This window comes from Danio rerio, chromosome 15 (genome assembly GCF_049306965.1).
Source record: "Danio rerio strain Tuebingen ecotype United States chromosome 15, GRCz12tu, whole genome shotgun sequence".
NCBI lineage: Eukaryota > Metazoa > Chordata > Actinopteri > Cypriniformes > Danionidae > Danio > Danio rerio.
Window position 1 is genome coordinate 6,732,102 of NC_133190.1, and position 25,399 is coordinate 6,757,500.

General features: G+C 36.2%; 2 protein-coding genes across 4 annotated transcripts in view; one reads left to right on the forward strand and one right to left on the reverse strand.

Moving 5' to 3' along the window:
• atm (ATM serine/threonine kinase) overlaps positions 1-25,399 on the reverse strand; it is a 537,450-nt gene that overhangs the window by 322,219 nt on the left and 189,832 nt on the right. The gene's annotated exons all lie outside the window — the stretch shown is intronic.
• bace2 (beta-secretase 2) overlaps positions 14,455-25,399 on the forward strand; it is a 47,736-nt gene continuing 36,791 nt past the window's right edge. For 2 of the 3 annotated variants that reach the window (XR_012390483.1, XM_009291473.4), the window contains exon 1: positions 14,455-14,941. Coding sequence is in view for 2 of the 3 variants with exons in the window: in XM_009291473.4 (XP_009289748.1) it covers positions 14,666-14,941 (276 nt within the window). In the remaining variant the exon portion in view is untranslated. 3 annotated transcript variants of the gene reach the window in all.

Consider the following 25,399-nt stretch of genomic DNA (forward strand, 5'->3'; position numbering starts at 1 on the left):
ATAATAAAAAGAGTCAGGTTTATTTAATAAGCTTATTTGTGCATATTTCTATGCTCAGACCTTTTCTGACAGCACAAATCTAACTAAAACTAAGCCACAACATCGCCCAGTGATAAATAAGTAATAGAGACATTATCTTTCTTATCGCTTGAACTTTGTGGCTGCTTTAAACTTTTAAGTGGAATCATTTAAACTAATCAATTTAATTGAAGACTTAAAACATCAAGTTAAAATGTGTATAGCTTTAATAATAAGGTTGAAATCTGAATAACCTAAGTAACAAAAAACATTTGTCATCTTGACTTTTTGATCATATTTTCTTATAGTGAACTACAAGTTGAAACCAAGTTTCTAACGATAAGGAAAGAAGGAAAATAATGATAGTAACGAATTCACAAATGATTAAAGACTAAAGTCTGCATTAACCAGAAGTTTCTGAGACTTTTCTTCCAGTATGTTTATGTACTACTAACAGAAACTGAGTAGTGTGTAAGGGGAGGGGCTTTCATTTTGCCCATCATGGCAAACTAACGGTAGGGACGTGGTTAAGAATATTGTGTTGAAACTGTCAAACTGACAGCCACTCCAAACACAGAAGCAAATGATCAGAACTGACCAAAATTTGGATGGACTTGCATGGATTAATTGTTCACTAAAAGAATAACAACACTGAAAAACCCAAAAACTTAAAGTAACACAAAACGTTTGAGAAAACCGATTGCAACAGTTCATTTAGGCCCAAAAATGAATCCTAATGAGTACTGTGAAGTTAATCTATTTGAGTAAACGAAGCAATTTGAGCACAGTAAAACACAATAAATGAAGAGAACTCAAACCAACTGAGTACTGTAAAACCCAATAAGTTAGGGCAACTCAAACCATTTGAGGAAACTAATTGCAACAAAACATTTCAGTTAAAAACTAATCTATATGAGTACTGTGAACTTACTCCATTTAAGTTGAAAAAATAAGGCATTTGATTACTCAACTTCAACACTGAGTTCAACACTCTTTTCAAATGAGTAGAATTAACTTTCAGTCAATTTTGAGTCAACTACACTCGTTTCATTTGATAAGTTGACTGTTGAGTTTTACAGTAAATGTGCACCAGCAAAATAAACACGTCAGTTTTGATTTCCCATGGATTTTAGGTAATAAGATTAAAACCATAAACACTGATTTCATTAGCCTCCATGTTTATCAACACATGACAGCATGCTGAATGCAATATTTGCTATTGAACTTTCGTGTCCTCAGTTCACACTAGGGTTGGGCCGATAGAAGATGCCAATAGACAACACGATGCTGAGCCTGCATCGCGATCCATCGCCCTGCCCCAGTAGCAAACCCGCTTGTGAAAAACACACACTCAGGCCCTGTTTACACTAATACATCTTAGTGTTAAAATGTTTTACCTAGCATTTCTGAATAGCCCTCCGTCCGCGGAAAACGCACATCACGTGACCACACACACATACAAACACAGACAGAGCCACACGCTGTCATGCGCTCCTCTGAGCTCCAGGCAGAGAGCAGTGCACATCTGAGAGTTTATGAGGGATGTATCGCTGGATCGCAGCTCACTATAGTTGTTAAACGTGATATTCAGACATCCCAAGTCTCCCGGAGGGTCGGGGAGTTTCTTTGCATTTGTAGGACTCCTAAAGCCAGCAAACGAGTGATAATCTCCTGAAAATAGCACGTCTCCCTCCCGGTCCTCAAATAAGTCGCACACCCTTCTCACCCCCAGATCCCTCCTTGCTCTTCATCCCCATCCCCCCCCCCCCACTTTTCACATGATGACGATCGCGATGTTTCACATTAGACATCGTATCATGCCAAATAGGTCGACATTCTCCAGCCCTAGTTCACACATGGCTCTGATTTTGGCCACATTTAAAAAGAAAAGAAATCAGGTTTGAACACTTAAAGCAGGGATGCTCAAACTCGGGCCCACGGGCCAAAGTTGACCCACAGTAACCTTTGACTTGGCCCGCCATCTTATCTAAGAAGATAGGAGGAATCATGGGCACAATTTAAAAATTGTCATTTTAAATCTAATGTAACCTCGTTTGTTTGTTTTATTATTAAAAGCTAATTAAATGGTGCAAGTTAATCAGATTTAGTTTAAATGTTCTTACGGTCAACCAACGAATAGAGGACAAATCACGGGCAGATGATAATCAGAAGAAAGCAGGAAACCTGTAACCATTGACTTCCATAGTAGTGTAGTCTTCCATACTATGTAACCGTACGTTCACACCGAAAGCGGCGAGAGCGGCAAAGTAGCCGGAAGTCATTCTTTTTCAAAGAGAGCCGGCGGCGAAAGGCGGCGAGGAGCAGCGCAGCGCGTCTTCGCCGGCGTGAGCGTCGAGGAGAGTTGAAATGAAGTCAACTTTATGGTAATGAGCTATGACGCTGTTCGGCGGCAAGCAATCAGAATGTAGACGTCCATCGATTGATAGCAGTTCAGAGAACACAGACCTGTGAACTTTGGTTCCGACCACAGTTGTTCCCAAGGGTTTGATTATTGCGGTCGCCGGATTTCCAATTATTTACAATTTTTATTTGCTATTTCAAACATATGGACACATATTGGATAAATAGAGCAAAGCCACACCACACGCAACTTGATCTTCCATTGTTGTATGAATTTGATAAGAAGTGCGCAACATTTTCACGCTGGAAACATGTTTTATGCAGGAATGTAACTGATATGCTGCAACGGCTCCTTTAAATATGAGATCAATGTAGCGAGTTTTGACAATCTCGCCGCAGGAGCTGAAGGCAGAAAGCGTTGTCGCCAGGGCGGCCAGAGCGACCTTGGACGCTCTCGCCGCTTTCGGTATGAACGTACGGTAAGTCAATGTTTTTCAGATTTCTTCAAAACAGTGTTCAACAGAAGAAGTAAACTCATAAAGCTTTGGAACCACTTGAGTGATTCTTGGGTGAACTATCCCTTTAATCAGAAGGTTATCGGTGTGAACGTAGCCTAAGTGGGTTTAACTTTTAATGGCGATTCCAGCCAACCAAAGCATTTCTCCTCTATGTCCTCTAGTTCCTCAGAGTCAGTGATCAACACTCCTCGCAGTCATATCACAGAAGGTGTTTGTGATGCGGAGTGCAGGATGGCTTGGGCCCCAGGGGGCACCGAGAGGCAGCGAGGGTGGCAGCAAGACTTCACCACTCGACCTCCCGCTGTCCTGGGAACAGCTGCGGCGCAGTGTGGCGTATGAGCGTCTGTCGGGGCGCAGATGGCGGGCGAGGGTGATACCTCAGAGATGGCAAGCGGGCGATGCCCCTTAAGAGAGCAAGCTGGCAGGTACAGGGACGGTGAGCTTAACCCTGCCAGCTGAGTGGGTCGTCAGGCAGTGTGTGTGTAGTGCGCAGCGATGCACACTGCAGTACGGACAGCTACACCAAACCCAGGTGAATGCTATGGTTCAGGCCCGTAGCCAGTCTAGTGAAAGGGGGGTTCTTTTTCTCTAAAAGATGACCCTTTTTTTTTAGCAGTTTTTCCATCACATTTTGTATTTGATTAAAACGTTTAGATACAGCATTTTGGTGACATTTTATGAAATATTTTGTGCTAGATAAGCTTGTCTTCTGGAACCATGTGCATGCTTTTTCCCATACTAAAAATAATGACTGTTTTGTCAAGTTGCTTCCTAAGATCGTGTGCACATATTGTCAGTCCAAACACACATTTGTATGGGGACTTCTAGAGGTAGAAATTCAATAATGCAACATGTTGTGATATTCAATATGCACAATATTGATAATTATTTTAACTTTAAGTGGGCTTTTCAAATATATTCAGAATCAGATTGTATTAGTGGTTGTTGATCACAGCACCACATGTTTGAATATTTAATAGGCGAGTCATATTCAAACAGACATTATTATTATACATACCAGTCAACATTGGGATGTGAAAATAAGGGTTATTCCCACCATAATAAGGGACCCAAACCCCCCTTAAAAATCCAGAAATAACTAAATATGTTTATTTGGAGCTGTTTCATTGTGAATAAACAGTTAAAAGGTCAGTAATATGTTTTATTATTATTAATTACAAAAGAAAAAATAAATATATACATTAGCAGCAAATACATAAGCAAACAGTTTATAATAAAATATAATAAAGTTCTCGAATCTCTTTAGCCGTTGTTTTCACTGTATAACTTACACATTTTGACTAACCACTTTAACTCTGCGGTGACATCATCGACTTTCGCTTTCAGATTTAAAGGGCTAGCGTTGCACCAGACCCCCGTAAGTGGTGTCGTTTGAAAGTGTAGAATCTATATGTTATGCGCATATGCATCACTTTGGTTTTTATTCTACTGTATAAAAGTTATTTACACTTAAACACAGTATTTTGGATACCCGAGCTAGGTAATTTACATTGGTTCATTTTCATATTTTTTTTAATGACACATGTACAAGTTATAGCTCAAATGAAAGCTCTTGCCGGTGCTCATACAGTTCTAGCATTCTTTTTACTGAATTATATTCACATATCAAACAGTTGTTGAATGAATCGTGGTGTGTCCATGGCGCAGAAATGTAAACAATACATTCATGATCAATAAGCAGCCCCAGATAGCACAGACAGCTGTCATCTTTTACCTTATGCTGTGCCCTATAGGGCCATTCTCCTCTGATTTTGAGGTGATGTGCATAAGTAATCCTTTTATATGTCTGATGTGGTCCAAACACAGTGAATTATGTTTGATCAAACAAAAGAACAGTGAAACATGAAAACAATGATCGGTCCCTGTGGCTTGTACAGCACCTCTCATCAGTTGGAATACAATGACTTTTGCATAGATTATGGTAGAGACATTTTTCTTTTTTCCTATGATTACAGACATGTAAACTCTGCAAATACATGTCAACTTACACTAACCCTAACCCTAACCCCAATTCTAACTTCAACCCCAACCTAACAGTCTACTTATAATCTAATTACAATTATGTAGATGCAATGTAACTTAAATTCAACAATTGGACCATCAAAGAAAGTGTAACTGCATCGGTTCTTCAAAGTAAAGAGTAGAGAAACACTAATAAACATATCTTAATAAACTGGATGTGTTATCCTGTTGTGGGGCTCTTCTTTAAATAGACAACAGTGAGAGTTTACCAGTTACTAATGATGAATCTTTAAACATGCTTTTAGCAGAAACACTGCCTGATTCAATTTCACAGTTACTCAAGTAATACACACTGGGGATATAAAACTGCTTAAAATGAGCATAAACAATCCGACAGCAGAACTAAATTAACAATATATTAAAGGCAGAGAAATGTTAGAGAAGGACAAAAAAATAAGAGAAAAAAAGGGATGAAGAAGCACTATCCCTGTATGCGAACACATATGCTACAATATATTTATATTTTGGTCCTAATTTGTTCATTTCTGTTTTGTTTATTTGTCTTCAATTATATAAACATATAAAAATATTATTATTATTATATTTTTAATTCAGTGCTTCTCACAGGTTTGAAATCAATTCAATCTCACCGCGATTCGTAACTTCTTGATTTAGTGGCTAATTTGTATAAATTCGCACAATCTAATTTATACAATTTAGTACGATTTGCTCATCACCCAATCTGCTCTTTAAGTGTGACGTCATGTGAAGCGGCTTCCGGGTCCAAGTGCTCTATTTAACTGAATGGGGAGACTAATGAAATGGTAATAACAAACGTTTACAAAGCGATTTAATACGTTCAAAAGTCACGATCGCAATATATGTCTATGCCTAATATCCAATGGCCAGAAAGTGATAAATTTTTTTATAATTTGTTAAAATTTTGGTATTTGTTATGCAGCAAGCCCAGAGATTTTTGTGCACACTATGACTTTATATAAAATTAACTTTAATGTCTGATATTAATAAAAAGTGATCATAAACGAATAATTTCTCAACTCATATGTGTGGCGGCTTGGACCCGGAAACAGTATTACATACGTCACCAACACGTCAGCACTTAACAAGCGGATGATGGTTGGGGTTAGGTGTGGGTTTAGGTGCCACGCCTCCTTTTTTAAAATCGTATATTTTCGTATGACTGAATTCGTACGAATTCGTCCGAATCAGCCACTAAACTGACAAAATGCAAAATACTTACGTTTCCTCGTGAGATCAGGCTGTTTAAAATATACCTGGTTCAAACTAAGTGTTTCTCATGAATTAATGCTGAAAACTCAAAGACGTCACATTTTACCGGCCGGTATCGGCATCCACTATCTACGCTGGAATTTACACAAGAATTACATAATCGTAATGTAGCTTCAAAATTTTAAACCGGAAGTACAAATTTGCTTGAAACCTTTTAGTGAAATATGTGTCCTAATAGTGTTTTTAGCAATGTGGGACACATATATGACTGTCAACATCTCAAAAAATGTGTTTTGGTGTTTTGTGACCCTTTAATTGTGCAATTTGTCAGATTATTAGGACTAATATACAAACAACAGTGTTTCCTCAAGGATTTTTTCCAGCTGTGGCTTTTTTTTACACAGATCGACCAACTACCGGTGGCGTTATTTCAATGACAAATGTCGTGAGCGCAATATTAGAAGTCGGGATCGTATTTATGTAATAGCCTATGAGCATGCGAATCTCTGTGCTTACGTGCCTATTTCCTCTGCTTGTGCACAAAACTTCTTGCACGCCCCCTCAAATATAAGCTGCTTAAGAGCGCGCAGATCTTGTGCGCTCTCAAACAAACGCTGCTGAGTGTGATTTAGTTAGTTTATGTAACGAGTATGTCTCCAGCATTTATTAGATTTGATAGGAGTATTTATTAATGTCTCCAATAGACCTACAGAGTAGCATTAATGCGTCCTGAAGTTAAGTAAAACGGCTATATGTCGTGTTTGCTGGCCTCACGCATCGCGCACCTGTCAGTCAGCACGTCACCTTAAAGGGTAAACAAATGACGCACAGCACTACTGCGGATACAGAAAAGCACTTACCCTTTAATGCGTTTTGGTGCGATTATTATCCGCTATTAAAAAATGAAATGTTTTGAATGAGAGGCTGTAATGTAGCCGCGGCGGGATGAATTTTAGCGTGGCACCCCGCCATGGATGAATGAATGTAGCGGTAGTGGTGGGCAAAGCGAGGCTTCGTGAAACACTGAATCAGTCGAAGCAAATGTGTCGAAGCTTCGAAACTTTCGAAACCCCACTCTATGGTGACACCTGGTGGTTATTTCATTTGTATTGCACTGAAACAGTCGAGCAAATTGAGGTATGAAATTCCACTTAGTAGCCTTAAACCTACAAATGGTTTAGTCGAGCGGTTAGAGTTCGTAACCACCATCCAGGGATAATGGGTTCAAAGCCAGGCTGTTACAATTATTTTGAAATGCTTTAATATCAGTTGGTAATGCTTTGTTCTTGTATCGTTTTGTTTCAACATTGCTCTGACATTCGAATAAACACTTTGTAAATAAATTTGTATTGTTTTGGTCATAAAACATGGTTGTTGCTAGATCAGACACAGTTGTGGCCAGAAGTTAACAATAATTATTCATATTATTGATTAAATTTCCAATTGTATTTTATTAACGTCTATCCAAAACCTAAACCCATCACAGTACTGTAAAAATATGAATTATTGTTTTACAGTGTTACAAAAATGATGCTAAATTGATAGCGTATCCGCAGCTGTATCCTATCAAGACTACACCATAAAACAGAAACATGATTAAAATACATAAAATCATGATTATGGAGTATTTTTACTAGTCGGGATTCAAACCCAAAATTAATATGAAACACAATATCAACGTGCGCACACATGGTCCACTAGGCCATACGAGACAGAATCTAGAATTTGACTAGAATTTGACCATATCAGTCAAATGCATATTCTCCAGGTCTCGAAACGCTTCTGAAATGATCAATGCTTTGAATCGCTTTAGTCACGTGAACAGGTGTTTCGAATCATGCTTCGGTGCAGTGTTTATAAACACTTGCGCTTCGGGATCTCGACACTGTGTCGAAACGTCAGCCACTCCTATGTAGCGGAAACCATTAACTGTACATCCAGGATGTTAAAATAAACAAAACTCTTACCTCTTAGATCTCCGACAACACAGTTGACTCTACACAGGAAGCCGTTGGGTTCGTCACTTTTGGGTTTCCATATTTGCAGCATGTTTCTGCATCTGCATGTGTTGAGAGTACTTATGTCAATATGATCTGCTTAGTTTTCTCAGTTTGTTAATGTTTTCTTAAATACCAGTGTGTCTGAGATCTCTTTGCCACCATATATTACACTGTTTTTGTTTATTAACCATCATACCACCATTGTTTTCTCACTTGCGGTGTTGTAAACACATAGCTTTTGTCATGTTATTGAAGTATACTAAACTAAAACATAAAACTAGAGTTTATTTTCACATAGTTAAGTTATTAGGGCAGGGTGCTAAATTGCTGCTTGTGTTTTGGAACAAAACTACGGTATTCTCTTTTTATCCCTTTAATCCCAGATTGTCCAATTCCACTTCTCGCCTGTAATTATCCTACACATAATATCACCATGCGCGATGCCAACAGATGCACCGCGTCTAAGACAAGCATTATGTACTTAAAGATGCTCGGGTAATTCAGCCAGCGCAAGGATTGGGGATTATTCTATGGAAGAGCACGTACATGTCTTAACGATCGAGCGGCATAAATATACAACAGGTGGTCAGCTTCTGAGTGAAGACGCCATGAAAGAGGGTTTCTGAGTGGAAGAGCGCATGCGCGGTTTATAAGCCTTAATTTATTAAGTAAGTTTTATAATAAAATGTAAGGAAACGCCCCTTTTTAATAAATGTGTGCAGTTATGCCTACATGTTCATGTTTGGTTGTTTTAATATTAATTTTATATATTATTGTACTGCATGGGTTAAAAAGGCAGTGTTTTTGTGAAAGATGGGTGTTGTCTTAAGGTAAAAATGATACCTGAGCATTCAGCTCTGACTGGCTCTCTGTTTGCCTCCCAAATCTTGTTCCAATCAGGGTTCGATGTTGATTAAGAAGCAATGCTCCAGTAAAGGCGATTTGGACAGTTAACTGTTAGCTTGCTCACTCCGATAATCTCCCTCATTTACCGCACAATTTGGTAGGTGGGGGGTTTGTTTGGAAAGTGGTGTTGTGCGCCCTCTTCTGACTCTCAGAGATAGTGCAGGCTAATATGTAAAAATGACTGCCAATGTAAAAGAAAACGTATATAAAGAAGCTCCAGCGAGCTTTGTTCAATAATATGTTAAAATCTAATTAAGGTATGTTTTACTAGAAAGGTTTTTACGAAGATGAGTGGGGAAAATTAGGTTCTAGGCAAGGCAAGCTGATGGATGTTTATTTTTTAAAATCATTGGCAGGAGCTTTGTTTTTTTTTATTTAATTTTTAATTTTCTTTATTGTGCATAACAAACAAAAATTCCAAATATAATTGATATAAAAAACAGACAAAATAAAACAAAAACAAATGACAAAAGACATTCACAAGACACCAAAAACAGATTCATAATAGCTTACAATAGACAGAGCTTTTACATTTTTACATTAACAGAATGTTCATTGATAAAAAAAAAAACCTTGTATAAAGGTGGAGATTTTGAAAGTGTACATTTGACTTTTTTATGCACTCACTACTTCTACTTGCTTCTATTTTTAAAATATATTTATCATCTGTTTTTTTGTCCTGTCTCTGTAGTTATGTTGCACTGTAGAAGCTCTGTCACGAAAACAAATTCCTTGTGTGTGTGAACATACCTGGCAATAAATCTCTTTCTGATTCTGATTTGTGTATAAAGAATTTACCATTTAAAATAATAAAATTAACAAAATGTATCCCCATTTTCAAAATAACAAATTATTTATTTTGCATTAAATGTTATCAACATATTATTTTTAGCATAATAATCAGAAAAACAGTCTTTCCAAAATAATTGCACACTCTGACAACCAACAAAGAAGTGCCATAAGGATTCCTCACTGTTTTTACCAAATGAACACTCTTTCTGAATATCTGAAAATTTGGAAAAGTAATACGTTGGTTGGGTATATTTTATGTAAAATCTTTAAATTAATTTCTCTTTATTTGAAATGTATGGTAGCAGCCATACTTTCCTTTAATTAACCTCTCATAATAAAGAATTCCAATAATATTTCCCTCTTGGAACGGCAGGAGCTTTGCTTCAACTCCATTTTGATTATGCTATGTCATTTTGGTATAATAGCTGCTCTCAGAGTATGAAGGAAAAATTGCAAAAGGCACAAAATAAATATGTAACCTACAGATAATAATAAAAAATCATCCTATAGAGCACATTTGCACAAAGAGTGTTGTTAAAAAAATTAGATATATAAACTGTTTGTAAAAAACGATTGTTTTCTTTTTAAACTGGGATTCATATGTAAACTGTTTATTTATGTGATTCCTATTTATTTGGTGAACTATTTTCAAATGATGAGGCAACAGCATTCATATACACTCTCGAAAAACAGGTACACGGTGGTCCAAATAATGTTCCTTAAAGAACAGTTCTGTACCTCTGTAAAAATTGTACCATATGGAACAGAAAAGACCTCTTATCATACTGATTTGTACCTTTTATGGTTCAATTGAAAGGTACAAAAAATGTTGGACAACCCCTTCTTCATTACAATATCTATGAAAATAAATATTACTGTAAAGGCAAAGTGATTTTGTGATTAATTTCTATATTAAAAAAAGAATCGGCAAAGAGAAACTCTTAAAGCTCTATCTGGACAGATTAGATAACAAATGTAATAGGTGTTCACAGACCCCATGCAACCTCACTCACATGTTCTGGTTGTGCCAAAATGTCTGAATTCTGGCAGTTATTTTTCAAGGCAATCTCATATATATTTGACATTAATCTAAACCCAAACCCTCACATCGCTATTTTTGGAAAACTCCCAGATGAGTTTCATGTCACAAACGTTCAAAATAATGTCATCGCCTTTTCCTCCCTTGTTGCTCGCAAAATAATTATTTTAATGTGAAAATCGCACCAACCACCCTCAATCAAAATCTGGTTGCACGACATCTTAAATCTTCTGAAATTGGAGAAGATTAAGTTCTCTCTCAGACGCTCGTCTCACAGGTTTTATACTCATTGGATGCCACTACTAAACTGTTTTGATGATTTAACACCTCTAGAAGTGATTATTTAAGAAATCATTTTATGGTCGGATTTATCATTATTAATATATATATTTTTTTTTAAACTAGCATTTTTTCTCCGGATCTGTCATGCCCTAAACTAGACGCATTGGTTAAACCTCAGCACAACTAAAACCATAATAACCAAGAAGTAGGTAGCACATTAATGTCAATGTAACTATAGCTAATTAATCTACTTTATTTTATTTATTTATTTGAAATTATATATTTATTTTAAATTGTACTATTATTATTAATTTTGTTTTATTGTTATTATTTTAGTTTTTCTATTACTCTATTACTGTCTTCTGTTATATGTTTTACAAGAAAACTGGCTATGTGCATGTATGGGTGGGATGGGCGGGGGGTGTCGGGGTTAAATGTTTACAAAAGTGTTCAAAAAGGAAAAAGAGCAGAAATTGGACGTTTGTATACAACAAATGCTATCCACTTGTCTTTAATAAATAAAGTTTATATATTTAAAAAAACAAGAATCATCATTTAAATATGTTTATAGAAACTAAATAAACATTAATTATTAAGTTTTATATTACAATTTTACCAACAACTGTTAAAACATAAAACTATAGGTATTGTAAACAAAACATTTGAGGCATTTTAAATAAATGTTCGGTTAGCTTTTTTGACACAGTGTCTTGTCACTGTGGTGGTACCTTAATGGATCAGATTTGTACCTTTGATCCAATATTGTATCTGCAGGTTTTAAAAAACAAAGGTACATTTTGGTTTCCCATGGTACAAATCATGTCTTTAAAGGTACAAACTGCAATGGTACAAATGTATTTCTTTGACTTAAGGTACAAATCTGTCCCATAAAAAGGTAGTGCCTCATGACAAGGGTTTCTACCTTCTTTGGTGCAACATTGTAGCTAGCATTTTTTTCTGAGAGTGTAGTACTAAGGATTGGGATTTTAATATTTGTTTATAAAAAATGTAGAAGGGAAAATATGTGTTTATATACAAGTGCAATCATGTGGAACAACTAACCAAAATCCATCAAGAAAATAAGACTGAAAGAGGTTCAAATAAGCCATCCAAAGATGGTTGTTTGATGAGGATAGTTAGTTTGCATGGTGGATGATGATGTGTTATTTCATGTTATTACATTGCGAATAATTTTGCTTCTGTTTTAAAATGTGGAGGTACTGTTTGGTTTATGGATTAACTGTATTATAATATTTTTTTTTTTTTAACAGCGAGGACCACAGTGGAAACAAGCACAGGGCTTTGTTGTGTTTTTATTCTCGACAATTTTCTTGCATTTGTGTACAGTTTGTCTAAAATATGTCAAATAAAAATTCTATTCAATTCAATATATTGATTTAAAAAGCGTCATTAATGAATTATATACATAATGTATTATTGTAAATGCCTATCAAAACAAGTCATATTCAGAATCAGTTTTATTGCCGAGTGTGCTTACACACATAAGGAATTTGTTTTGGCTACAGAAGCTTCCAGTGTACATAAAGTGAAAACATGAAAATAAATATGAAACAAGACGATAAACATTAAAAAGAGATGCAGTTCGTCAAAATTGCACACAAATTTCTGAAAATTATTTCAGAAATTATTATTATATCTAACTATATTATATTATAACCAGGGCATGTTACATGATAAAATTGAAACTATACAAATATAATATAATATAATATAATATAATATAATATAATATAATATAATATAATATAATATAATATAATATAATATAATATAATATAATATGTGGCAACGCAGTGGCGGAGTAGGTTGTGCTGCCGCCTTAAAGCAAGAAGGTCGCTGGACTGAGCCTTAGCTGGGTCAGTTGGCGTTTCTGTGTGGAGTTTGCATGTTCTCCCTGCATTTGCTTGGGTTTCCTCTGGGTGCTCCGGTTTCCCCCACAGTCCAAAGACATGCGGTGCAGTACAGGTGAATTGGGTAGGCTAAATTGTCCGTAGTGTATGCGTGTGAATGAGGGTGTGTGGATGTTTTCCAGAGATGGGTTGAGGCGGGAATTCCATCGTCTGCATAAAAAAGTGCTGGATAAGTTGGCGGTTCATTAATAAAGGAACTAAGTCAAAAAGAAAATAAATGAATGAATAATATAATATAATATAATATAATATAATATAATATAATATAATATAATATAATATAATATAATATAATATAATATAATGAAATAAAAAGCTTTAATGTCCATGCATGCATTTACGTGTTGACAGCTATTTTCTCTTGTTCTAATAACTAGAGAAAACATCCAGAGAGACACATTTACAGAACAAATTTTGTTTTTTACAATTTTTATTTCGAATATTTCAATTTTTATTTTGTTATTTGTACTTTTATTTGTGGATCACATAATCTTAACAAAATGTCTTTAGATCAACATATTTATTATGTTAATGATCTTAATAAAGTATAACAACAACAACAACAACAACAACAACACTGATGATAATAATAATAATAATAATAATAATAATAATAATAATAATAATAATAATAATAATAATAATAATGAACAATTAAATCCAAGCTGGTATGCTTATTTCTTACAGATAAATAAAATAAATAAATAAAGTATCAAATACAGTTGAAATCAGAATTATTATCCCCCTGATTTATTAGCACCCCTGTTTATTTTTTCCCCAATTTCTGTTTAATGAAGAGAAGATTTGTTTCAACACATTTCTAAACATAATAGTTTTAATAACATATTTCTCATAACTGATTTGTTTTATCTTTATGATGACAGTAAATAAGACTAGATATTTTTCAAGACCCTTCTATACAGCTTAAAGTCACATTTAAAGGCTTAACTAGGTTAATTAGGTTAACTAGGCAGGTTAGCGTAAATAGGCAAGTTATTGAGTTATTGTGTAATGATGTTTTTTTTTTTCCTGTAGACTATCGAAAAAATTTATAGCTTAAAGAGGCTAATAATTTTGGCCTTAAAATGGTTTTTAAAAAATTAAAAACTGCATTTATTCCAGCTGAAATAAAACAAATAAGACTTTATCCAGAAGAAAAAATATTATCAGACATACTGTGGAAATTCCCTTGCTCTGTTAAACATCATTTAGGAAAAAAAAAGAATAAAAATCAAAGGGGGTTTAATAATTCTGATTTCCACTGTATGTTTAAAACAGCTGCTGTATACAAACTTCTGAGAAACATCCTTGTTGCAGTCTATCCCTCTCCCGTGCCTCTAGCCCTCATTAATCGCAGGAATGTTTGGATATGCTCGTCATATCCGTCATATGCTCTTTCAGGAAGTTATCCATTGAACACATTACACACATACTTTATATCCCCGCGGCATCTGTCTGCTTCACATAAGCTCTGCCGAAGATCGTTCCCATAACTAATAACAAGAATGGAACTTACTACATCAATGACAGAGTCGTGCACTTTGGAGCAGAGCTGAGAGTCTGTTCAACGTGAAGTTCGGCGAGATGCGGCTCTACGGGCTACTGCTACTTTCTCTCACCTTCTGGAAGTCTCATTCAGTGTTTAAAATACCTTTAAACATATTTGCGGGGAAATTCAACGCGTCTGTGCAGCTGGACCTCAGGCCTTTGCAAAAGAATGAAGCCGCTGCTAAAAGTGGACTGTCCCTGGCGTCAGATCCAGCGGGGATTGTTAACTTTCTAGACATGATTAATAATTTAAAAGGGGACTCTGGTAGGGGATATTACATGCAGATGATCATTGGGACTCCAGGACAAACGGTATGTTATGTGGTAACATTTTGAAAACTACTTTCTGTCGTTTTAATATGTTTCTGTGACATGTTTTGTAACAGAACGTAAACATTTTGTAACTGCCTTCAACAAGCCTGCAGTGTAACTGAGGAGTTCAAGTGCCGTCTGAAATTTACATCGAAAATGAACATTGTTCTCAGCCTCCTTTGTTTATAGTCAGTTACTTCACTTTAAAGACCAGGAAAAGGACTTTTTTTTTCCATAAATGTGATATTACTGAACCAACACATTGGAGTCTGATTAAAAAAAAGCTAATTTTAGAAGAATTTGAGGTTTTTGCATCTGAACTCTTTAACTTCAACTCAATGTTCTCCATTTTATTTAATTGTTGTCAACAGATTATTGGCACAGGACCTGATAAAACCTTAAATATAATATTATATATAAAAACAGGACACAAAAACTTTAATTTCACAGGTATTGCACCTTAAATACACTGGAAACTGATAGAGGTAAAGTTGGTTTTATATTCGCACATTCAGACTTTTCCCTTAATAATATAATTTCATAAATGTATTATTTGCAAACTCTAAATAGCAAAATCATATTAGCAGCAAATGACTATCAAAGTACAACATTGTTCACAGTCAAATAAACAGTGTTATTGTTGTTTTCAAGTCGTATTTGCATGCTAATTCCAATCGAATATTCAAAGTAACATGGTAATTAAACAATATAGAGACTTCTAAATGAACGAGTGTGCTCTATTGGAAACTGCTTGTCACAGTGTCCGCTGGATTGAGGTGTACACCTGTAGTTCCTATACCAGTGTGAACTTGAGAGGAACTGAATTCACACGTTGGAACTAGATAACATGTGAAATAGAATATAATAACTCATAGATGTTTGCACATGGGCGTCACGGTGGCGCAGTGGTCGCTGGTTCGAGCCTCGGCTGGGTCAGTTGGCATTTCTGTGTGGAGTTCGCATGTTCTCCCTGTGTTGGCATGGGTTGCCTCTGGTTGTGTAAGCTAAATTGGCCTAAAGGGGATGTGTGGATGTTTACCAGCGATGGGTTGCAAGCTGGAAGGACATCCGCTGGGTAAAAAATATGCTGGATAAGTTGGCGGTTCATTCCACTGTGGTGACTCCAGATTTATAAAGGGACTAAGCCCAAAAGAAAATGAAGGAATGAATGTTTTTACGTTTAAGTCCGCTGCGCTATTTATTTTTCAACTCTTTTCAAATGGTTTTGCATTCTTGTTCAAGACTCAGCTGATCTCTGATCAACAGTACTATACTTCGGTAGATGGGAACTCTGTGCGAGGCTGTTCTCAAAGCAGTGTTTCAGTCTGAAAGAGCATATCAGTTCATGAAAGCATGTGATGTGAAAGTCTCTATGAGATGCCTTGGGCGCAAGAGGGAGACCAAAGAGCCCTTGATCTTTGTGCTGAGAATATGTAAGAACCAACTCACATGGGTTCACATGACAGCGGGCCCCTCAATGAGAGCAGCTGACTCAGATTAGGGCCTGAAGGAGATGCGTGTGTCCACTTGCCTGTACAGGCTTTATGGTCATTTGGTGTTCATTTCTCTTTCTTACCAAATACCCTGTGAAATCGTTGGATTAATGTTTGATATGCTTAATCATCATGCGTAGATGGTTGTTTAAGTGCATTTTGCTGATCAAATAAATTGCTTATTTTCCCTCATAACCACTCAATGCACTTGATTTTTACTCGATGACAAAGTGCTTTGTGAAATATGGCCTCAAATTAGTTTTGGTGTGATTCATGATTGATTTAATGTAGGTTGGGACACGTCCTGGAGTTGCATTTATTTAGATTTGAAGGATCTTAAGAACTGAACATTAGTCAGCAACTGTGTATTGACCTGAAAAAGGTACAGTTGCACTTTGAAGTTGAAATGTTCATTTTCTTTTCGGCTTAGTCCCTTTATTAATCTGGGGTCGCCACAGCAGAATGAACCGCCAACTTATCCAGCATATTTTTTACGCAGCTGATGCCCTTCCATGCAAACTCCACACAGGAACATGCAAACACAGCCAGCTGACCCAGCTGAGGCTCGAACCAGTGACCTTCTTGCTGTAATGCGATCGTGCTAACCACTGCGCCGCCACGTTGAAATATTGTTAAAGTAATTAAAAACTACGTCAAATAATGATTTTAAGAATGGTGCTGTAAATGTCTGCTTTTAAATATTAACTTTCAAGATTTGTTGAAACTTGGGCTGCACATTATATCGTTTCAGCATCGATATTACAATGTGTTCATCCTCAGTAATCACATTGCAGAATTTACAATGTTGAGCCTGGATTATAGTTGTAGCCACAAAACATAGGATTTGTAGAGTCACTGCTAAGATTAACCAAAATAAAATGAAGGTTTATTATTTGCGTTAGAGCTGCACAATTAATCGTTAAAAGATCGCAATCTCGATTCGACCCCCTAGACGATCTTAATCCAGCATTTCTTCGATTCTGCCTATCATATTTTCAAGTTCATTTTCATTGTTTCACACACGTTGCTCAGTGACATTGACACCTCCAAATGATGTTGAATGAGTCACATAATGTATTTATAAGGTAAAATTCACCTAAAAATGTCATTTTTGTCTTCATATAATAATGTTTTCGCGGCCGGGAAATCACACGTGAGCTGCTGACCATGAGCTGTTATCACAGAGAGTGATATATATCACAAGCATAAATCTCAAACATAATAATTCATCATCAGGATTATTATAAGTAGAATAGAATTATTTATAAAAACCAGTAGACCTACACATAATATTATTATCGATGTTGTGCCATATGTTTGTTTTTACCATACTTTTGTTTTACATATACAGAATCGTGAGAAAATAGTGATTTTTATTTTAAGCAAAAAAATCACGATTCTCATTTTAGCCGGAATTGTGCAGCTCTAATTTGCGTGTGTTTTTAGGGTCTGTGACGGAGCATTTCAAGAGAGTTTAAAACATTCACGCACTAGAACTTATGATCTTTGGAGGCGTAACAAAGATTAATTGCATTTAATTACACTGCAAAACAGTCAACTTTATCAAATGAAGTGAGTGTAGTTGACTCAAAATTTACTGAAAGTTAATTCTACTCATTTGAAAAGAGTTTTGAACTCAGTGTTGAAGTAAATGAGATAATCAAATACCTCATTAGTTCAACTTAAATGGAGTAAGTTCACAGTACTCATGTAGACTAGTTTTTAACTCAAATGGTTTGTAGCATTCGGTTTCCTCAAACGGTTTAAGTTGTCTTAACTTATTGGAGTTTACAGTACTCAGTTGGTTTGAGTTCTCTTCATTTATTGGGTTTTACTGTGCTTAAACTGCTTCATTTACTCAATTGGATTAAGTTCACAGTACTCATTAGGATTAGTTTTTGAACTTAAATGGTTTGTTGCAATCGGTTTCCTCAAAATGGTTTGAGTTACCTAATTTTTGGGGATTTTCAGTGTATTTATTATTTTTTTGTAGATGATATAGGGCCCTATCATACACCCGGCGCAATAGTCTTTTGGTAGTTTTAGCTTGGCGCAAGAGTCGTTTTGAGGCGTTGCGCTACGCTGTTTAAATAGCAAATGCATTAGCGCTCATTTGTGCGCCCATAGGCGTTCTGGTCTAAAAAGGAAGGCGTTCTGAGGCGGACCGCTGGCGCGTTGATATTTTGAGAAACTAAAATAGATTTTTCATTAGACCAAAACAAACCCGGTCTAAACCCCAAACAGAGTTGCGCCTCGCTTCCACACTGCTTAATACGCACAAGAGAGCAATAGGCAAATATCTTTACATATGAAAACATTTAATTATTAAGGATATATATATATATAGGATATAATAAGAATAGATATAGTATATAAAAATAAAGGATTAAAATATTACAAAACATATTATTTTCTAGCCTACATAAATATGAAAAATCACTGCTTTTATGTCTTCTTTATATCGGGAGGCTTTTTCAGTTCATTCATAACAATTTGCTTTTGTATAATGTTATTATTATTAGCAGTATTATTTATTATATCCATATTTATATTTGTTTTATTAAAAACAAGCTTAGATTTGCCCACCTGTCAAGTTTTAGACCATATGGGGCACAGCATGTGTTTTAGGATATAACTCAGGTTTTTCACCACACTTCGTTATTATTGTTCATTTATTCGTTTGCTGGAAATTAGAACTGAATTTAAAAATAGTTTTGAAACTAATATTTGCCCTTAACAAACACAATTAATTATTTATAGGCTAATTGATGTCTGTGTGTAAAGGTTTCCCTATCCAGGAGCGAAAGTGAAAGTGATCCTTTATCTCTCATTCTCACGCAGTAGATGCTCTGTTTAAGTTTTCTGTTAAAAAAACTGTGAACTGTTTGCTAGTAAAATGCTCAGATTTTCCACTTAGACTTACTTTATGTCCTGTAAATAGCGAATGCGCTCTTGGCGCGACGCAGCTGGCTCTTAAAGGGAATGGGATTCTAGAGACTCTAATTGGTTTATTCTCAAACACACCTATAACTCATTAAGAAAATAAACTTAACCCTTTTAGACCATGCTCCATGGCGCAAAACGGATTTTCCCGTCTGTAAATTAGCAAAAATGCGTTCTGACACGCCCTGAAAGTGTTTGCGCCCTGCATTTTGCGCTCTGCGCATAGACCGTCAAAATAGAGCACATAGTGTTTATTTACTTCAACAACAAATGCGTTTTTTAGAATCTTTTTTGTATTGTTTCATGTCCAAATATCTGCTCAAACTCAAACCTAAAACAAGATTATTTTGCTTACACCACTGGCTGATTATTTTCCTGTACGCCACTGGCTGATTATTTAGCTTGTTTTATGAAAAAAAAAAAAACACTTAATTTTGACTTATTTCTGAAAGTGAAAAAAAAAATTCCATTTTGTAATATTTGAACTAGAGCTGCAAAAAGATCGCAATCTCGATTCGACCCCCTAGCTAATCTTAATCCAGCGTTTCTACGATTCTGTCAATCATCTTTTCAAGTTCAGGAGAGAAGCAATGGTGGCCGCACAAGTCTTCACATTGTTTTACATACGTTGTTCAGCAACGTGGACACCTCCAAATGGTGTTGAAAGAGTCACATGCTATATTTATAAGTTATAATTCACCCCAAAAATGTCATTTCTGTCTTCATGTAATGATGTATTTGCGACTGCAAAATCACACGTGACGTAAGCTGACCGTCAGCTGTTACCACAGAGAGGGCGGGTGTGCGCGCGCCTCTGAATGAAATCTACTTTAGTGAACAGAACCTTCATAGGCTGTGAATAACAGCTAATAAAGCTGTAAATAACATCAGTTTGTGGCACAGAGTGATTGTTTGGGAGCCGAGCGGGAAGTGAACCGCTCTTAGCAGGGAAAATTAAACTGAAAGCGCACCCAGTGTTGTCAGATAACTGCTTCAGATAACTGTTGTCAGTAGCTGACTAATTCCAGCCCAAAAAGTATCCAAAACCCGCTGAAATGCAAAAATACCCACCCAGTCTTCTGTATTCACGAAAATCACAACAGTGACAGATTTTAAGCAGAAAATGACAGATTGTAAGCATATGTCTCAAACACAGTAATTCAACATCAGAATTGTCATCAGCATTAATGACCAGGACAAATCTAAAGCCTGTTCAAGTCCACAATTCCAAGTCTATACTAAATTTAGCATTTTAACCAACAGTACAGCTACACATAGCCTATTGCTTTACCACATTTGAGAATAACAATAATAATAGCTCATGCACTCATAACCTTTATTTTACATCTACTGTACAGAATCATGAGAAAATCGTGATCTTTATTTTAGGCAAAAAATCGCGATTCGCATTTTAGCCAGAATCATGCAGCTCTAATTTGAACTAGAAAGAAGGCAACCCTAAGTATTTTGCATTGTGATTACTCAATTTCTGTACCTAAATACTTGTTAGGCTCCCTAGAAAAAGCCAAATAGAGAATTCAAACCATCTGGTGAAACGGAATTCATATCGCAATATTTATCGGCCAAAATTAAAAATTTCGCAATGTTAACTTTTTCCAATATCCTGTAGCCCTAGTTGAAACCCTCACCCTAAAGGCGCATTCACACCGGGAAGCTTTTCGCCCGCGTTTTCCATCAACGTTAAACACCTCCTGATTAAATAAACGGCGCCAGTGTGATCGTTCACACCAACGTGCAAAACGTCAGACGTAAAAGCGTCGTTTTTAAAGAAACACCTCATGCTCGTTTTTTTTGTTTTGTTTTGACATACTGCTTATTGCACTGGTGAACAATTGTCATTTCTTCTAGAGCTGGAGCTGCTACTTGAACCATCCATGTTTGTTCAAATCGCCAATAGTTTTAACAAAAAGCGAGTCAGCTAGCTCTCTGCGACTCTCATAAGGTCGCCCACTATAGCTAAGCAGGGTCAGTACATGGATGGGAGACCACATGGTATCCGCCAGAAGTGGTGTTAGTGAGGCCAGCAGGGGGCGCCCAACCTGCGTTCTGTGTGGGTCCTAATGCCCCAGTATAGTGACGGGGACTCTATACTGCACAGTGAGCGCCGTCTTTCGGATGAGACGTTAAACCGAAGTTCTGACTCTCTGTGGTCGTTAAAAATCCCAGGATGTCCTTCGAAAAAGATTAGGGGTTTAACCCCAGCATCCTGGCCAAATTTGCCCACTGGCCTGTCCATCATGGCCTCCTAACCATCACCACATCGTAATTGGCTTCATCACTCTGTCTCCTCTCCACCAATCAGCTGGTGTGCGTTCTGGCAAAAATGGCTGCCATTGCATCATCCAGGTGGATGTTGCACACTGGTGGTGAATGAAAAGATTCCCTCACCAATGTGTAAAGTTTTTCTGTTTTTCCAATAAGCGCCATCTAACGTCAAAGAGTAATTTTGCATACTCTTCTGCACGACGGCAGTGAAAATCGATTGGGTTTGATTGCAGAAAAACGTCTTGATAAACGCAAACGAAAAGCATCTCGGCGTGTATGAGCCTTAAGCAGTGATCACCAAACTTGTTCCTGGAGGGCCAGTGTACTGCAGATTTTAGCTTCAACCCTAATCAAACACACCTGAACTAGCTAATCAAGGTCTTACTTGGTATACTTGAAACATCCAGGCAGGTGTGTTGAGGCAAGCTGGAGCTAAACCCTGCAGGGGCACCGGCCCTCCAGGACAGAGATTGGTGACCCCCGGCCTTAAGAATGAGGGGTAAAGCTAACCCCACAAAATATATTAAATAAAAACAATTCATCAGACTTTGACAGACAAGTACAATGAAATCGTTTTTATATCCCTACTAAACTGTAATCGCTCGCCTCGTGCTTTAGAAAATCAAGCCTGACTGTAAGTGATCATAAATCCATCACGTAGCGAGTCTCTCAGGAAATCTGCAGTGTCATTGAACATCATGTTTATTCTCTCATCTCATCACAAATGAATGAGAAAGGTGAACTACGAGAGGCCAGGATCTTCCGCGAATATGTAATTAAGGGTACTCATGTTAATTGAGGCGCTCTTTCCAAACGAGCCACTAATTGCAGAATCTGTCGTATGTGCGGAGGCGTTGGACTGAAGTGGCTCACATCTGCTAATTGGTACAAACAGGTAGCAGATGCGTTCCCAGTGACAGAGCGCCTGCCAATTAGCTAAGCCACCTCAATAGGGATGATTAGAGGCGCTACACCAGTAGAGGAGCCATGGGAGCGAAGAGAGGAGGAGTTCGGCGAGAGAGACGAGCGCACAGGGAAAGGGTCTGATTCTTGGAACCAAAGGGAACATGTGTATGCTAGGGCCCTGCTGTGGACAGACTTTGTTTTCTGGAAGTGGCTACTAGTCATGGTTGTACTTGTAGCATGTCGGTTTTTATTTTAAAAATAATAATAATCGGTTGTAAGAACATTGCTAAAGTGAGAGATGTGTTCTAGGGTAATTCTTTAACTGCGGGCACTTTTATGTCCTTTGTTCATATATCCAAAAAAAAAAAAAAAACATAATTTTGTTCAAATTCCTCTTTTTTTGTCAAACTAACAATAAAACCTACTTTAAAAAATGTACTACCTTTCTATTAGGGCTGCTCGATTTTGGGAAAAACCATAACCACAATTATTTTGGTCATAATTGTAATCATGAATATTCAAAACGATAACTGTTGAAGTCAAAATTATTAGCGCTCCTGAGAATTAAAGAAAAAATAATAAATTTCACAAATGATGTTTAACAGAGCAAGGAATTTTAACAGTATTTCCAATAATATTTTTTTCTTCAGGAGAAAGTCTTATTTGTTTTATTTCGGCTAGAATAAAAGCAGGTTTAAATATTTTGAAACCTCTTTTAAGGTAAATATTATTAGCCCTTTTAGGCAATATATATTTTGTATTGTCTGCAGAAGAAACTACTGTTATATAATGAACTGCCTAATTACCCTAATTAAGCCTTTGAATTTGAATGCTTCTATTTTGAAAAAATTTTAGTTAAATATTATGTGCGGTCATCATGGCAAAGATAAAAGAAATTAGTTATTAGGAATGAGTTATTAAAACTATTATGTTTAGAAATGTGTTAAAAAACATCTTCTTTCCATCAAACAGAAATTGCTTAAAAAGAAAAGGATTTTAGTACTAACACTTATTAATGTAGAGTTAATGCTTAACAGATGATGAATTCACTAGATGCTAATGCTTAATAAATGATTCATAGTGTGTAGTTATTATAAAGTGTTACCATTATATTATTTTAAGGGGCGAGGCAGTGGCGCAGTAGGTAGTGCTGTCACCTCACAGCAAGAAGGTCGCTGGTTCGAGCCTCGGCTCAGTTGGCGTTTCTGTGTGGAGTTTGCATGTTCTCCCTGCCTTCTCGTGGGTTTCCTCCGGGTGCTCCAGTTTCCCCCACAGTCCAAAGACATGCGGTACAGGTGAATTGGGTTGGCTAAATTGTCCATAGTGTATGAGTGTGTGTGTGTGAATGTGTGTGTGGATGTTTCCCAGAGATGGGTTGCGGCTGGAAGGGCATCCGCTGCATAAAAAACTTGCTGGATAAGTTGGGGGTTCATTCCGCTGTGGCGACCCCAGATTACTAAAAGGACTAAGCCGACAAGAAAATTAATAAATGAATATTATTTTAAATTGGGGCTGGGCGATAATTCGATATCAATAATTATCACAATATATCATTTTTCGGTAAAACGATAATGACTGTTCAATTATTACTCGATAATAATTGCGTAACGCTGCGCAAGCAATGTGTAAGTAATCGTTAACATCCCTACATTGAATGTATTAAAAGATAAAATTTACCCTAAATTAACCGTACTCACCATTAAAAGGAGAGTTCATCCAAAACTGAAAATTTTGTGACCATTAACTCACCTTTTACTTGTTCCAAACTTGTTTTATTTTTTATTTTTGATGTTGAACAATAATATCCAATAACTTGTAATGTCTTTGGTTGTTGAAAACTTGAATAGTAAACGCTGAATTAAGATTGTTCTTTTGCTTATTATTTTATTTAAATTGTCAGACAGCTAAAACATCTCACAAAATGTGGTAAATCAGCTGCACAAAGGGACTGGTATGCTGAAAATCCTGTAAAATTGATAGATATAAAGATTTTACATTTATCGTGATAATTATCGATATGGACTGATGCGAAAAAAATTATCGTGATATTTTATTCTATTTTAAATATTGCTTGGTAAGGAAATACATTTATTCTATGTCATTTCAAAGATGTTTTAAAAAACCAAACAAAATAAATGTAAATCAGAAAGTTCTGTATACATGAAAGGCTCTCAATTCAAAGCTCATCGGTGAAGCTACTTTTCATTTTTTCACAATAAACTGTAAAAATGTCATTTCCACCACTGTCATTTCCATCACCACACACATTTTTAAAAGATGTTTTAAAAGTTCTCATCACACATCAAAAGTGTATTCACAATGTATAAGTTCAAGCTCTATGTAATATACAAATTCAGTTCATTTATTTTCGAATAAGCTCTTAACCAGATTAAAATTAAATTTTAGAGTGTGACAGGTGTACAATTCAAAATACAACTAATTTATGTTATTGACAAATGTGTAATTATTATATATATTGTGGAAAGATTGGTTAAACTAGATACAAAAATGATCTTAGACAATGTTTGACTGCCATCATTTAGTTCAGTTTGAAATAAGCTGTATATTGAGATGTGGTGAAATGAACATTTGTTCAGTTCACGATGGAAAAAATGTTTCTCTTCTCATCCAAGTTTGTCCTCTTAACGATCTTAAAACTAGACAAATTGTTTAAACTTATGAGGCTATGTTACATTAATTTTGAACAAGTTTTTTACTCAACTTCACAAGGCTAAAAGTGCCCGTAGTTGAAGAATGGCCCTCTAATGAACAATAAACAAACTTAGTAGTGTCAAAGCAGATATCATTGAACCTCCTATGGTTTTAGGAG